The 15,575-nt window shown below is 42.7% G+C and overlaps 1 protein-coding gene across 1 annotated transcript in view; it reads left to right on the top strand.

The window, feature by feature from the left end:
• LOC130119762 (carbonic anhydrase-related protein 10-like) overlaps positions 1–15,210 on the top strand; it is a 226,491-nt gene extending 211,281 nt beyond the window's left edge. The window contains exons 7-9 of the mRNA XM_056288365.1: positions 12,001–12,155; positions 14,449–14,623; positions 15,164–15,210. Coding sequence (XP_056144340.1) covers positions 12,001–12,155; positions 14,449–14,623; positions 15,164–15,210 — 377 coding nt within the window. The remainder of the gene's footprint in view (positions 1–12,000; positions 12,156–14,448; positions 14,624–15,163) is intronic.
• The last annotated feature ends 365 nt before the right edge of the window (positions 15,211–15,575 follow it).

Below are 15,575 nucleotides of genomic sequence, written 5' to 3'. Positions count from 1 at the left end.
TTGAGGTTGTATGTTGTTTTGTTTTTTTAATTACTGCCCCCCTTTCCTCTGCATCTTAATTTATAGGCCCCCTAATTCAATTAGTTTTATCTGAGTTTTTTTTGTTTTGTTTGTTTTTTAACCTTTTACCCTGTCATGCCAAAATATGACAGGGTGCTTATTCTTGGCGATTTTAATATTCATGTGTGCTGTCCTCACATTTTTTTGGATCTTGTAGATTCTTTTAACCTCATTCAATCTGTTAAAGGGGACACACATTCCAAAGGCCACATTTTAGACCTTGTATTCTCCACTGGATTCTCTCTGAAATGTCTCAATTGGGTGGACATGCCTGTATCTGACCATAAAGCTGTCATTTTCAAAGTCCCACTATAGCTCGCTACTCCTAGTCATTATCATTCTGAAAAACACACTCTCACATTCTCAATGCTGGCTCTGCAGTTAAATTATGTGATGTTTTTAATTCATCATCCTTTAATCCCTCTTTATCCCCCCTCAATCCAGATGTAATATTAAATTCATTCAATGATCAGTACCTATCCATCCTCAACCAAACTGCACCATTTAAAACAAGGAAACAAAAATTAAATAACCTCCCCTGGCTGAATGATCACACCTGTGCCCTTAGAACACTTTGTAGAAAAAGAGAACAACAATGGAAATTCAACAAGTCCAAATTTTCACATAACACCCTTAAAAACTAAATATGAATTTACCAGAATGCAGTTAAGGATGCGAGATATGTGTACAAACCCCAATGCCAAGGAAGTTGGGACGTTGTGTAAAACGTAAATAATAACAGAATACAATGATTTGACCTATATTCAGTTGAATACACTACAGAGACAAGATATTTAGTGTTCAAACTGATAAACTTTATTGTTTGTTTTTTTTTGCAAATATTCACTCATTTTGAATTTGATGCCTGCAACACGTTCCAAACGGCTGGGACGGGCATGTTCACTACTGTGATACATCACCTTTCCTTTTAACAACACTCAACAAGCGTTTGGGAACTGAGGACACTAATTGTTGAAGCTTTGTAGGTGGAATTCTTTCCCATTCTTGCTTGATGTACGACTTCAGTTGCTCAACAGTCCGGGGTCTCCGTTGTCGTATTTTGCGCTTCATAATACGCCACACATTTTCAATGGGAGACAGGTCTGGACTGCAGGCAGGCCAGTCTAGTACCCGCACTCTTTTACTATGAAGCCACGCTGTTGTAACACGTGCAGAATGTGGATTGGCATTGTCTTGCTGAAATAAGCAGGGATGTCCCTGAAAAAGAGGTCATTTGGATGGCAGCATATGTTGCTCCAAAACCTGTATGTACCTCTCAACATTAATGGGGCCTTCACAGATGTGCAAGTTACCCATGCCATGGGCACTAACACACCCCGATACCATCACAGATGCTGGCTTTTGAACTTTGCACTGATAACAATCTGGATGGTCCTTTTCCTCTTTAGCCCGGAGGACACGACGTCCATGATTTCCAAAAACAATGTGAAATGTGGACTCGTCAGACCACAGCACACTTTTGCACTTTGCGTCAGTCCATCTCAGATGAGCTCGGGCCCAGAGAAGCCGGAAGCGTTTCTGGGTGTTGTTGATATATGGCTTTCGCTTTGCATGGTAGAGTTTTAACTTGCACTTGTAGATGTAGCGATGAACTGTGTTAACTGACAATGGTTTTCTGAAATGTTCCTGGGCCCACGTGGTAATATCCTTTACAGAATGATGTCGGTTTTTAATGCCGTGCCGCCTGAGGGATCGAAGGTCATGGGCATTCAATGTTGGTTTTCAGCCTTGCCGCTTACGTGCAGAGATTTCTCCGGATTCTCTAAATCTTTTGATGATATTATGGACTGTAGATGATGAAATCCCTAAATTCCTTGCAATTGTACGTTGAGAAACGTTGTTCTTAAACTGTTGGACTATTTGCTCACGCAGTTGTTCACGAAGTGGTGAACCTCGCCCCATCCTTGCTTGTGAACGACTGAGCCTTTCGGGGATGCTCCTTTTATACCAAATCATGACATTCACCTTTTTCCAATTAACCTGTTCACCTGTGGAATGTTCCAAACAGGTGTGTTTTGAGCATTACTCAACTTTCCCAGTCTTTTGTTGCCCCTGTCCCAGCTTCCTTGGAACGTGTTGCAGGCATCAAATTCAAAATGAGTGAATATTTGCAAAAAACAATAAAGTTTATCAGTTTGAACATTAAATATCTTGTCTTTGTAGTGTATTCAATTGAATATAGGTCGAAAAGGATTTGCAAATCATTGTATTCTGCTTTATTCACATTTTACACAACGTCCCAACTTCATTGGAATTGGGGTTTGTACTTCCGTGAACTAATATTGAGAAATAACCACAATCCTAATGTTCCCTTCAGGGTAATTGATTCTGTCATTAATGGTACCTGATGTTGAGTTGTCCGAAGAATTTCTCACTCATTTTGCAAACAAGGTGGAGAATATAAGGTCCCAAATCCAGCCTGGCTCTTTTCATTCCATTCCGCATGTTACTTCTGCCTCTTTCACCCAATGTCAACCAGTTGGAGACTACAGTCTCCAATATGAGCTCCTCATCCTAGACATCATTCCCACTAAGCTACTCAAGGAGGTATTTTCCACTATCAGCCCCATTATTCTGCAAATTCATAATAATTCTCTGGCCTCTTTTCCAGGCAGTTTTAAGCATACCATCATTCACCCATTGCTGAAGAAACCTAATTTAGACCCCATGTCCCTAAGTAACTACAGACCAATCTCGAAATTGTATTTTTTATCTAATGTTCTGGAGAGAGTAATTTCTTCTGTTTATTTCTTTTATGAACACTAATACTTTTTTGAATAGTTTCCAGCCTGGTTTTAGAGCACTTCATTGTACTGAGACAACTCTAGTTAAGGTCACTAATGATCTACTGCTGAATGCAGACAGAGGTGACTGTTCGATTTTAGTTCTTTTGGATTTAAGTGTTGCCTTTGACATGGTTGATCACAACATCCTCCTACATCACTTAGAGACTTGGGTTGGCATCAAGGGCTCGGCTCTTAACTTATTACGCTCTTACCTCACCAATAGAACTATTTCTGTTGTTCTGGGTAACTCTACCTCCACAATTTGCCTTACTGATATTAAATCCTGGATGTCCAAAAAATTTCTTAAATATAGTGATGATAAGTCTGAGGTCATTCTGTTCAGTCTCGAAAATTCCATCAGTCTATTTGCTGCTAATCTTGGTGGTCTGTCAGGTAGTCTTAAGCAGGGTGCTAGGAATCTTGGGGTAATATCTGATGCTAACCTCAGTTTTGACAATCAAATTAAACATGTTCAGTCATGGTTTTTCCAGCTCAAGCTAATCTTCAAAATTAGGTCATTTTTATCAATTGCCGATTTGCAAAAAGTTGTACACGCTTTTATCTTTTCTCGACTCGACTACTGTAATGCACTTTATTCTGGTATCGGCAAGGGCCTCCACCATCTGCAGTTGGTACAAAATGCCGCTGCTCGGCTCATTACAGGGACAAGGAGGCATGACCATATCACTCCTGTGTTTGCCTCCCTACACTGGCTCCCTGTTATATTACGAATTGATTTTAAAATTTTACTGCTCACTTTTAAGGCTTTAAATGGTCTTGCTCCTTTATAAATTTGTGATTTATTGACTTGGTATGTCCCCCCTCGACCATTAAGGTCTGCAGATGGAGCCCTTCTAGTTATTCCCAGGTCTTGGTTGGTTACAAAGGGGGATCGGGCTTTTGCTGTTAGAGCCCCCACACTATGGAACTCTCTTCCTGCTGAGCTAAGACGAACTAAGTCTCCAGTTTCTTTTAAATCTCGTCTCAAAAGTTTTCTTTTTATGAAAGCTTTTACAAATGTTCATTTGTTTGTTTGTTTTTTTGGGGTTTTTTTTAACTCTCATTTGATCTTACTCTTATTCTTGCCTTGTCTGGTTTTATGTTTTGTTTTTGGTTTTTTTGTGAAGAACTTTGTAACATTGTTTTAGAAAAGTGCTATATAAATACAATTATTATTATCTACTCATTCCTTTGCACCTTCGAAACAGTTTTCAAAGCACTTTACCTGAGGCAAAGTGATTCCATCTTCCTTTTTGAATTAATGCAGACGCTATGCAGCATATACTACACCTGATGTGTTAAAAACATCAGCTATGAACAAAAGTATATGGCTGAGCAGTGGTTCAAAAGATTTTGTTTCAAAGGTTTGGTTTCTTCTCCTACAGCTAAGTGTAATGATGTTTATGTTAACAATACATGTAGGTGATTTGTTGGTGTCAGTATAACACAGATGATATGTATAGACAGGAAGTAAGAAGAAGAGAATGTGTGTAAACCAGAACCGAGGGGGAGAATAAAGCAGCTAGCCAAGCTAACTAGAAGTTCCAAACACTGTCTCTATTAATATGAAAAAAATAGAACATTACATGGTATCAGGACAGGGTAAACTTGGCCAAGGGTGACGCAAGAAATGAATGCATTGAAACCGCCAAGTCCGTTGAAACTGACTGGAAATGTGGATGAAAACTGGAGAACATTCAAACAGCAGTTTCTGCTGTATTCTGCGGCTGTCGGAGCGGATAATAAGGTAGATGCTAGAAAAATATTTATACTGCTCATCGTCGCTGGCACAGAAGCAATAGAAGTCTACAATACTTTTGTGTTTGCTCGACCAGAGGACAAAGACAATTTTGATGAGGTCTTAAAACAGTTCGACAAGCACCACCTCTCGAGAAAAAAAAATTAAAGGGATGTTTTTCGCTCACATATGCAACACCAGCGAGAGTCTTTTGATAGCTCTCACAGACCTCAAGTTAAAATCAGTCTTGTAATTTTAATGATCTCAGAGACTCTATAATTAGGGATCAGATAGTGTTTGGGACAAATGACGAAACTCAGAGAGAAATTAGTGAGAGAAACAAAACTCAAGTTTGAAGGGGCTATAAAAATATTTCAAACAGGTGAGCTAGCATGCCAACATGTACAGACATTTAATGAGCATGCACACAGCGCAGCGAGCCAAGGTGTTGAGATGGTGAACGCTTTGATGGTCAAAGGAAAACAGAGGAGCAAGTACAAGGATAAAAACAAGGACACGATTTTCACTTGCAAGAGATGTGGCGAAAAACCCAAACCAAGACAATGTCCCACTTATTAGAAAAGGTGTGTAAAGTGTAAGGGACAAAACCATTATGCAAAAATGTGCCTGTCCAAAGACAGAAAAAAAAGGGACATAAGGAGCACATAGTGGAAGAAACAGGTGATTTGAGTGAAACATTCTTTCATAAAGATGGTGTCACATGATGACGATGACAGGACACAGGACACTGGTCAGACTATAAGTACTGTGAGAGGTGACGAATGAATTGCACAACTGCTAATCAATGGAACAGTTGTGCCATTTAAGATAGACACTGGGGCTGAAGCTAATTTAATTAATGAGAACGATCTCAAGGCACTTAGAGAGAAGCCTAAAATAATATCAGAAAAAAACACCACTGAAGGCATACAATGTACAGTCAATTGAAACAAATGGACAATGCCAACTCAAGGTGACAGTGAAAGACAAGCACTATATCCTGTTATTTGTAATAGTGCCTAATGGGCATGAATCACTCCTGGGAGACAAAGCATCTGAGGACCTAGGATTGGTTGAGAGGATCTGTCAGATAAACAGTGAGAACATAATGATGGATAAACAGTACAAAAAACAAAACCACCTGCAGTGTGAGGGAAATACAGACATGGTAAGAAAATTTCCTTTTGTTTTCAAAGGACATGGGACAATACCTTACACTTACAAAATCCAGCTCAAGAGTAATGCCAAGCCTGTAGTGCATGCCTCAAGGAGAGTGTCAGCACCACTTCGAGCTGGCTTGAAAAAAGAACTGGACCGGATGACACAACTGGGTGTCATTGAGCGAGTGGAAGAGCCTACTGACTGGGTAAACTCCATCACATGTCAAGAAAAAAAAATGGTGACTTAAGAGTTTGCTTTGATCCCAAAGATCTGAATGAGAACATAAAAAGAGAACACCACCAAATCCCAAAAGGAGAAGAGATTACCAGCGAAATGACAGGTGTGAAACATTTCAGCAAACTGGATCCTTCACAAGGGTTTTGGCAGCTGAAGCTGGACCCAGAAAGCAGTAAGTACTGTACTTTCAACACACCATTTGGGAGGTACTGTTTTCTGAGGCTCCTGTTTGGCATCATCTCAGCCAGAAATCTTCCACAGGGCGATGGAGTCCATAATAGAAGGTCTAGAAGGCACTAGGGTGTATATATACTGCTCAAAAAAATAAAGGGAACACCTAAAAACACAATATAGACCTCGATGAATGAAATATTTCAGCTGAAAATCTTTATTTATTAGACAGAGGAATGTGTTTAGAGCAAAATAACCTAAGAATGATCAATGGAAATCAAAATCATTAGCCCATTAAGGTCTGGATTCAGAATCATACTCAAAATCAAAGTGGAAAATGAGAACATAGGCTGATCCAACTTCTGTGGAAATTCTTCAAGACGATTCAAAATGAGGCTCAGTAGTGTGTGTGGCCTCCACGTGCCTGTATGCACTCCCTACAACGTCTGGGCATGCTCCTGATGAGACGACGGATGGTCTCCTTAGGGATCTCCTCCCAGACCTGGATCAGGGCATCGGTCAACTCCTGGACAGTCTGTGGTGCGACATCGCGTTGGCGGATGGTACGAGACATGATGTCCCAGAGGTGCTCGATTGGATTCAGGTCTGGGGAACGTGCAGGCCAGTCCATAGCATCAATGCCCTCGACATACAGGAACTGCTGACACACTCTGGCCACATGAGGACGAGCATTGTCATGCATGAGCAGGAACCCAGGGCCCACTGCACCAGCATATGGTCTGACAAGGGGTCTGAGGATCTCATCCCGGTACCTAATGTCAGTCATGGTACCTCTGGCTAGCACGTAGAGGTCTCTGCGGCCCTCCAAGGATATGTCTCCCCAGACCATCACTGACCCACCGCCAAACCGGTCATGCTGGAGGATGTTGCAGGCAGCAGAATGTTCTCCACAGCGTCTCCAGACTCTCTCACGTCTGTCACATGTGTTCAGTGTGAACCTGCTCTCATCTGTGAAGAGCACAGGGCGCCAATGGCGAATCTGCCAACCAAGATGTTCTCTGGCAAAGGTCAATCGGGCTGCACGGTGTTGGGCTGTGAGCACAGGCCCCAATTGTGGACGTCGGGCCCTCATACCATCCTCATGCATTCTGTTTCTCACTGTTTGAGCAGAAACCTGCACATTAGTGGCCTGTTGAAGGTCGTTTTGTAGGGCTCCGGCAGTGCTCCTCCTGTTCTTCCTTGCACAAAGGACCAGATAGCGGTCCTGCTGCGGGGTTGTTGTCCTCCTGCGGCCCCCTCCACGTCTCCTGGTGTACTGGCCTGTCTCCTGGTACCTCCTCCATGCTCTGGACACTGTGCTGGGAGACACATCAAATCTTCTTGCCACAGCACGCATTGATGTGCCATCCTGGATGAGCTGCACTACCTGAGCAACTTCTGTAGGTTGCAGATACCGCCTCATGCCACCTCTAGTGGTGTGGGCACTAGCAAAATGAAAAACTAACCAAAGATCGGCCAGAAAAGATGAGGACAGGCAAATGGTCTGTGGCCACCACCTGCAAATCCATTCCTGTTATAGGGGTTGTCTTGCAAATTGTCTAATTTCCACCTGGTGGAAATTAGACAATTTACCAAAAGGTGAAATTGATTCACAAATCAGTGTTGCTTCCCAACTGGACAGGTTGATATCTCAAAAGTGTGATTGACTTGGAGCTACATTGCATTGCTTATGTGTTCCCTTTATTTTTTTGAGCAGTGTAGATGACTTGGTGGTCTGGGGAAGTACACGTCAACAGCATGATGAAATACTGGAAGAAATAAAAATCCTGCAGAGTCCAAGAAAGTGGACCCAAACTGAGCAGAAAAAAAATGTCAGTCCGGGGTCACAGAAATTACCTTCTTAGGAGACAAGATTTCAGGAAAGGGGGCGGAACCTGATCAGTCAAAGGTGCAAGCCATACGCCTCCTCCTACTGATAAAAAAGGATTCCTGCGAGCCATGGTAATTATAAATTTCCTGGGTAAATTCATACCTAATCTTTCCACCAAGACAGCATGCCTTAGAGAGCTGCATCAGCACAACAAGGTGTTCAAGTGGACTGCTCGACATGAAAAAGAATGGAAAAAAACTGAAGGAAACTCTAACTACTGAGCCAGTCCTCATATTCTTAGATCCCTCAAAAGCAACAAAGATCTCACTGATGCCTCCAAAGATGGCTTGGGAGCTGTACTACTTCCAGCCAATGGAGACAAATGGCAGCCAGTGGCATACGCATCAGGATCGATGACAGAGACTGAAAAGTGCTATGTGCAAATAGAAAAGGAGACTTTGGGTTTAGTGTATGGGTGTGGAAAGTTTCATAGTTACATATATGGTTTGCCAACTTTTACAGCTGAGACTGATCACAAACCGCTGATTAGAATCATAAAAAAGAACCTCAACAACATGTCCCCTAGAATCCAACGTATGATGACGAAGCTACAGCAGTATGATTTTGAGTTAATCTACACATCAGGAAAATACATAGTGCTGGCGGATGCTTTGTCTAGGGCAGTGTTTCTCAAACCAGTCCTCAAGGACCCCCTATCCTGCAGATTTTCATTGTAACCCTGCATAGATAACCCTGCTTGTACTTAACCAATCATCTCATAGAACTTAGTTATGCAAGGTGTGAAAACTCTGACATTCATTGCTGGTTTGTTGAATAACTGCAAACAGGTACCTATTCAGGGTTGTGAAGAAAATCTGCAGGATAGGGGTCCTTGAGACTGGGTTGAAAAAAAATGGTCTAGGGAACCATCACCAGTCACTGACCTGCCAGACAGCATTACAACTGATAATGTCGATAAACATGTTGACATGGTGACGGCTTCACTCCCTGCATCTGATGTCATGTTGCAGCAAATTGTGATGAAAACTGAAAAAGACCCTTTGCTACAGAAAGTGGTCTACCATACCCGAATTGGTTGGACAAAAGGAAGATGTCCACAGTTCTATCTGTGCGAGCAGATCTGAGTGTGGCTAATGGCCTTGTGCTGTGACAAAACAGGATTGTCATCCCTCAAACCATGCACCAGGACATGCTTCGTCGTATCCATGAAGGATATCTCGGCATGGAAAAATGTGAAATGAGAGCAAGAGAAGCAGTTTATTGGCCGTGTATCAATATGGATATTGAGAACATGATAGGAAAATTTGATATATGTCTCACACACCATTATAAACAAGCCAAAGAGCCAATGCTGACCGCAGACCTACCAACTGCACCATGGCAAAAGGTGGGCACTGATCTATTCCATCTGAATGGCGAGGACTACCTTTTGGTAATAGACTATTATTCAAACCACCCTGAGGTAGCATAACTCCCCAGTACATTAGCACAGTCTGTCATCACACATATGAAAGGTTTTTTCACCAGACATGGAATCCCACAATGGGTGGTCAGTGACAATTGTCCCCAGTACAATAGTGGGGAATCCGGTGAGTTTGCTAGTCTGTATGGATTTCAGCACCTTACCTCTAGCCCACTGTATCCACAGGCAAATGGACAGGCTGAAAAAGGGGTCCAAATTGTAAAATGACTGTTGAAAAAGGCAAGTGATGGTAAAACTGACCCTTACCTGGCTTTGCTAAGCTACAGGGCGGCATCTCTGGAATGTGGAGCATCCCCTGGTGAGCTCCTCATGGGTCTCAAGCCATGCACCACACTTCCACGTGTTTCAAAAGAGAACAACGACAACAGAGAACTGGCTAATAAGAGGATGAATCTCAAGCTCGAACAGAAAATAAACTATGACAAAGTAGCAATGAGACTGGAACCTCTTCAGAAAGGGGACGTTTTGAGAATTGAGGATCCTGATTCCTGGACAAGAAAGGGAACTGTCCCCAGCGAAGTGGGTCCCAGGTCATTCACTGTGAAAATGGAGAATGGACAAGTGTTGTGGAGAAAAAGGAGTCTGTTGAAGACTAAGGAGAACATCAAGGAACATGCACAGGAGATTGATTCTGAAAAGAGAGTTGGTCTAACACCAGACTTCCATCAAGCGGAGCCTCCTTCACCTTCCCCAATAACTGAGGTACCAGCTCTTAGAAGGTCCAGCAGACATAGTAAACCACCTGACAGACTCACAGAACAATAAACTATTGAGCTGTTGTTAGAAGGAACAGAAGAGAGAGAAAAAAAATTGTTGATATTTCTGTTGATTAAAAAAAATAACATTTAAATTTGTTATGTTGAAACAATAGCATTTATGTTGTTCCAAGTTTTGTCTTAACAAGATATTTGAGACTTTAAAGGGCGTTTTATGCTTAAAGTTTCTTTATGCTACATTGATACATTTTGAATGTTAAGAATGTTAACAGTAGAAGTGCTATAAGAGTTATGGTTATGTAATATGTTATATATAAGAGTTATGGTTATATAATATGTTATATGTAAGAGTTATGGATCTGTTATATTGACCTGTTTGAAAAGGGGGTGTAATGATGTTTATGTTAACAATACATATGGGTAACCTGTTGGTGTCAATATAACATAGATGATTTGTATAGACAGGGAGTAAGAAGAGGACAATGTGTGTAAACCGGAATCGGGGGGGGGGGGGGGGGAGTAAAGCAGCTAGTTGAGCTAGCAAGAAGTTCCTAACACTGTGTCTCTATTAATATAAAAAGTAAGAACTTTACACTTAAGAAATATAAGATAGCAAAGATAAATGACACCCCAGACAAAGCCATTCTTTATAACACATTTTGTCTGGTGATGGGTGCAATGCTGTGTTCATTATGTGCGGCAAACTGTGATTCAGCTTTGTGTGGGTGCGACACTGAAAATATTTTCTAATGTTGGCATGTCTGCACTAACCTCCCCCGATGTTGTCCTGAACAAAGCCTTCTTGTAAAGTCACAGATTTTGTTTCTCCTTTTAGGCTATGTTGAGCTGCTAATGGAGCTAACATTGTGTAGGTTTTCTCTATGTGTCAGGCTTTTCTGTCCGTTGTTCCCTGAACCGGGAATGTCATGTGCGTCATACTCCAACCAAGATTCAATTGAACGGCAAATGCAATATTTTCTTGTTGGGTGGTTCATTCTCTAACCAATCAGCCCTGCCCCTACACACACACACACGTGTGTGTGTGTGTGTGTGCAGCCATGCCAACATATACCCTGGCTCTGCCAAATGACGGAAGCTAGGCAGGTGTGGGCTTGGCTAGTACTTGGATGGAAGACCTCTTGGGAAAAATGAGTTCCTGCCGGAAGTGGTGTTGGTGGGCTAGTAGGGGGCAGTCTTCCCTCTGGTCCTAATAAAAAAAAAAATTTTTTTTAAATCAAATCCCAATGCCCCAGTGCAGTGACAGGGACACTGTGCTGTAGGAGATGCCGTCCTTCGGATAAGACGTTAAACCAAAGTCCTGACTCACTGTGGTCATTAAAGATCCCATGGCACTTAGTATCACAAAGAGTTGGGGGTCCCCCGATGTCCTGGCAAAATTCCCAACCTGGCTCCCTCCATCTGGCTGCCTAATCATCCCCCCATGTAATTGGCTCTATGTTTCCTCCCTCTCCACCTCAAGCTGTTCTGTGGTGAGCGTTCTGGTGCAAAATGGCTGACATGCATCACCCAGGTGGGTGCTACACATTGGTGGTGGTTGAAGTGAGTTACCCCTTTCAATGTGAAGTGCTTTGGGTGTCTAGAAAAGCAGCGCTATATAAATGTAATGATTATTATTATTATTATTATTTTATTACATATTATTACACACACACACCCTTACATACCTCTTTTCCTTCTTTCTCCATCAGTCCTTGCCTTTTCAAAACATACTCATCCTTCCTTGCTCTCTCTCTCCCCCCTCTCTCTCACTTTAGATGATGCGTTCTTATTGATGGGTCTGAACATAGCGGACCTGTACCCTGACACCACGCGCTACATCACCTACGAGGGCTCCATCACCATCCCTCCCTGCTATGAGACCTCTACGTGGATACTCATCAACAAGCCCGTGTATGTCACACAGATGCAGGTACTGTATACACACGTGGGGCTGGGATGGGCTGAGGGTGTGGATGTATTTGAATGTGTGGTGAGAGAGAGCGAGAGAGAGAGAGAGAGAGAGAGAGAGGGTGAAATGAGGAGGTAAGGGAGTTTGAGTGATAAAGAGAAAACAGACTGACAATAAAACAGAAGCTGGAAGAGAGAGCGTGAGAGCTTTGTGTGCTTGAATGTTACAATAATGGGTGATAAACCACAACATGGCAAGCTGTAAATATTTTGTTGAACGTGCAGAGTAGGAACTTGTAATTTCCCAGTTGATGAATGCAGCTAAAAGCTGTGAATTGCAAATTAAGAGTGCATAAAATGTATCTGGATGCAATTGTGCTTTCCTTGGTGATTTACATAAAAGAGATTATACTGTAATAAAAATATGAAGTAATACAGTACATACACTAAACAAAACTAAATGGAGTCCTCCAGTGTGGCCGTCTCAATCTTTGATGTTGTGGCGACACACTTCCCAGCCTGGACCCTCCGCCTACCCATAGAAAAGAAGGGGTCTATGTAGGAAAAGACTGATGGCTAGTAGCACACTTAATCACATCTAGACCAAAGTTTGATTAATAAAGGATATACGGTTACACTTTATTTTAGGGGGTCGGAAATTACCTAGTAATTTCCTAGTAATAAGGTGGTAATTATCACGTAATTTCTTAGTTGAAATTACCTTGTAATTTGGGTTAGGGTTCTGTAAAATTACCTGTAAAAACTACCACCTTATTACTAGGAAATTTCAACCTTATTTCTAAGAAATTACGTGATAATTACCACCTTATTACTAGGAAATTTCTGACCCCCTAAAATAAAGTGTTACTGGATATACATGTTTTCAAGGTGGTTTCTATTTCTGTTGTTAACCCCCAGATTACACTTGAAGTTACATCTATTTCACAGTCATACTGTCTCATCATAGAGGGACATGGTGCAGCGATTTCCAGCCCGGGGCAACAAGGCTAGGTTAAAACCTAGTATATGGCTCAACCACGACTATATTTATTAAACTGCTGTCTTTGTTTTGTGACTATTTTGTAAGAGTGGCTGTTTTGACATCGGTGCTGTGAACAGCTGATGACGTAATAGAAAGCAGTTTGCGCCAATACATTTTGAAAGAGCAATGGCCAATGGGGAAACTCCAACTCAGCCGTCCAACCAATGGGGGGAACTCCATCACTCACTCACGGACGGGACGGACAGCTGCATGTGTAGGGCCGGCCCCGCTGTTGGGGTCCAGCCAAAAACTGTCGGACCGTTTTGTTACGACGCGTTAATGACTTCAGCTTACCACACTGGCACGCTCATTTACACTCCCATGCTCATCTATTTTACCCAAACACGCATGCAACGTGAGTGTTGCGTAAAGTCATTTGTTTTTATAGCGGCCCTGGGTCAGCTTCCTGTGTGACCTCTCTGGCTGTGCTCTCATTAAAAGAAAGAAAATGATGGGATAAGATGCTCACGTGGCTAATTGAAAACAAAAGATTATGCACAGGTCTAGGTGTATCAGTAAGGTTACCGTTACGTTACATCAGCATTAACTGTGATTAAAATAATGAGTGTTGGTTTGCGTGACATTTCATGCTATTTGCAGATTATCTCCATAACTGGTGTACCCCATACAACAGCCTCCATGTAGGAAGGACTGAAGTTTTACTGTCTGTGTTTTTATTCAACACCCAATAATTCCAGAAGCAGGAAATAAAAATGACACAGGACCAGAACTGCGCAAAGTCCTCCCTTCCAAGTCCAACAGTCTCTGAATTAGTGAACACCTAAATCAATAGCCTCTTCAGTTAACTCTCGCCTGTCAGCCCAGCATAGCGACTCATATAGGGCATATATGATCAGTTTTGTGGCTCTTTTCTTTTGTCTTATTCCATCTTCTATCTTTAGCTCTCGTTCACAAGTCTCCTTCAAATTCCCCACCCATCTCCACAGGCGTTGGTTATTCATGGTGGAAGAAAAAAAAAATTGAATTGTTGTATTCAGTACATTGCTATTCTGTGCCCATGTGTACAATGGTGTGTTTCCTGCAAAAGTTAACTTTGAATATGTCGGCAAAAATTTTACTTTTATCTTGGGGCTCATACAGTTTGAGCTGAACTAAACTGAATGAAACTGTACTGAACTGTCATGAACTTAAGTGAAGCTCCTGCTGAAACGCAAAGATGGGACTGAAATAAACTTGATTCTCCAATTCAGCCATTCTCACCTCCTGCCTCTCTGTTCTCACTGCCCCCTCCATCCCCTGCCTCATCCCCCAGATGCACTCTCTGCGCCTCCTCAGCCAAAATGAGCCCTATAAGATCTTCCTCAGTATGAGCGACAACACACGGCCGACCCAGCCCCTGCTACAGCGCTGCATCCGCACCAACATCAACTTTATCAAGCAGGGACGTGACTGCCCCAACAACCGTGCCCTCCGACCACAGTACAGAGGTATGCACAAGTCAGGGTGTGAGGTGGGAGGTGATGTGGGTAGGTGTGTGAAAGGGATAGCTGAGTGTATGAGATGGGGAGTGTGTGTATCAGAGGGAATCCAACCTCATCTCCCTCCATGATCTGGGTCAGCCATTTCACAGAACAGAGCCAGACTGAAAGCACAGAATCAGGTCAACAAAGACAGTTGGCTGCAAGCTGCCTACGCTGCAGAATCTCCATGGGCTGTTTTTTTGACAGTAGCCGAAAGCACAAATGTGAACATGAGCACAGGGCCCTGGCGTTCATGGATGTGTCCGATAATTTTTTGGTAATTTGGTGACCAGAGATGGAGGTGCAGTACGGCACAGTTGATAAAGAGGATTAGGATGAATACATTATAAGCAGGTGGAGTTGAGGTGGGCTTCAACTTGACCAATCAAATCAGCTCCTGTCATACCCTTTAAATGCACTGGGGCACAGCATATTGTAATTTTTCTGAAGGATGAAGAGGAAATGTGCATATGTATATATGTGCATTTGCGGTTATTTGTGTGTCAGGTAAAGAGAAGAAAGAGATAGTGAAAGAAATGAAGAAAGAGCAATAGGACAACAGAGAAATGTATGGAGTGGGGCGTCCGGGTAGCATAGCAGTCTATTCCGTTGCCTACCAACACGGGGATCGCCGGTTTGAATCCCTGTATTACTTCCGGCTTGGTTGGGCATCCCTGCAGACACAATTAGCCATGCCTGCAGGTGGGAAGCCAGATGTGGGTATGTATCCTGGTCCTGCAGTAGTGCCTCCTCTGGTCAGTCAGGGTGCCTGTTCAGGGGGGAGGGAGGACTGGAGGGGAGGGATACCATGATCCTCCAATGAGCTACGTCCCCCTGGTGAAACTCCTCACTGTCAGGTGAAAAGAAGCAGCCGGTGACTCCACATGTATCGGAGGAGGCATGTGGTAGTCTGCAGCCC

The sequence above is a fragment of the Lampris incognitus genome, chromosome 10, assembly GCF_029633865.1.
Source record: "Lampris incognitus isolate fLamInc1 chromosome 10, fLamInc1.hap2, whole genome shotgun sequence".
NCBI classification, from domain to species: domain Eukaryota; kingdom Metazoa; phylum Chordata; class Actinopteri; order Lampriformes; family Lampridae; genus Lampris; species Lampris incognitus.
The sequence above is the reverse complement of the archived record's forward strand: the minus strand, read 5'-3'. Positions and strand labels throughout refer to the sequence as shown.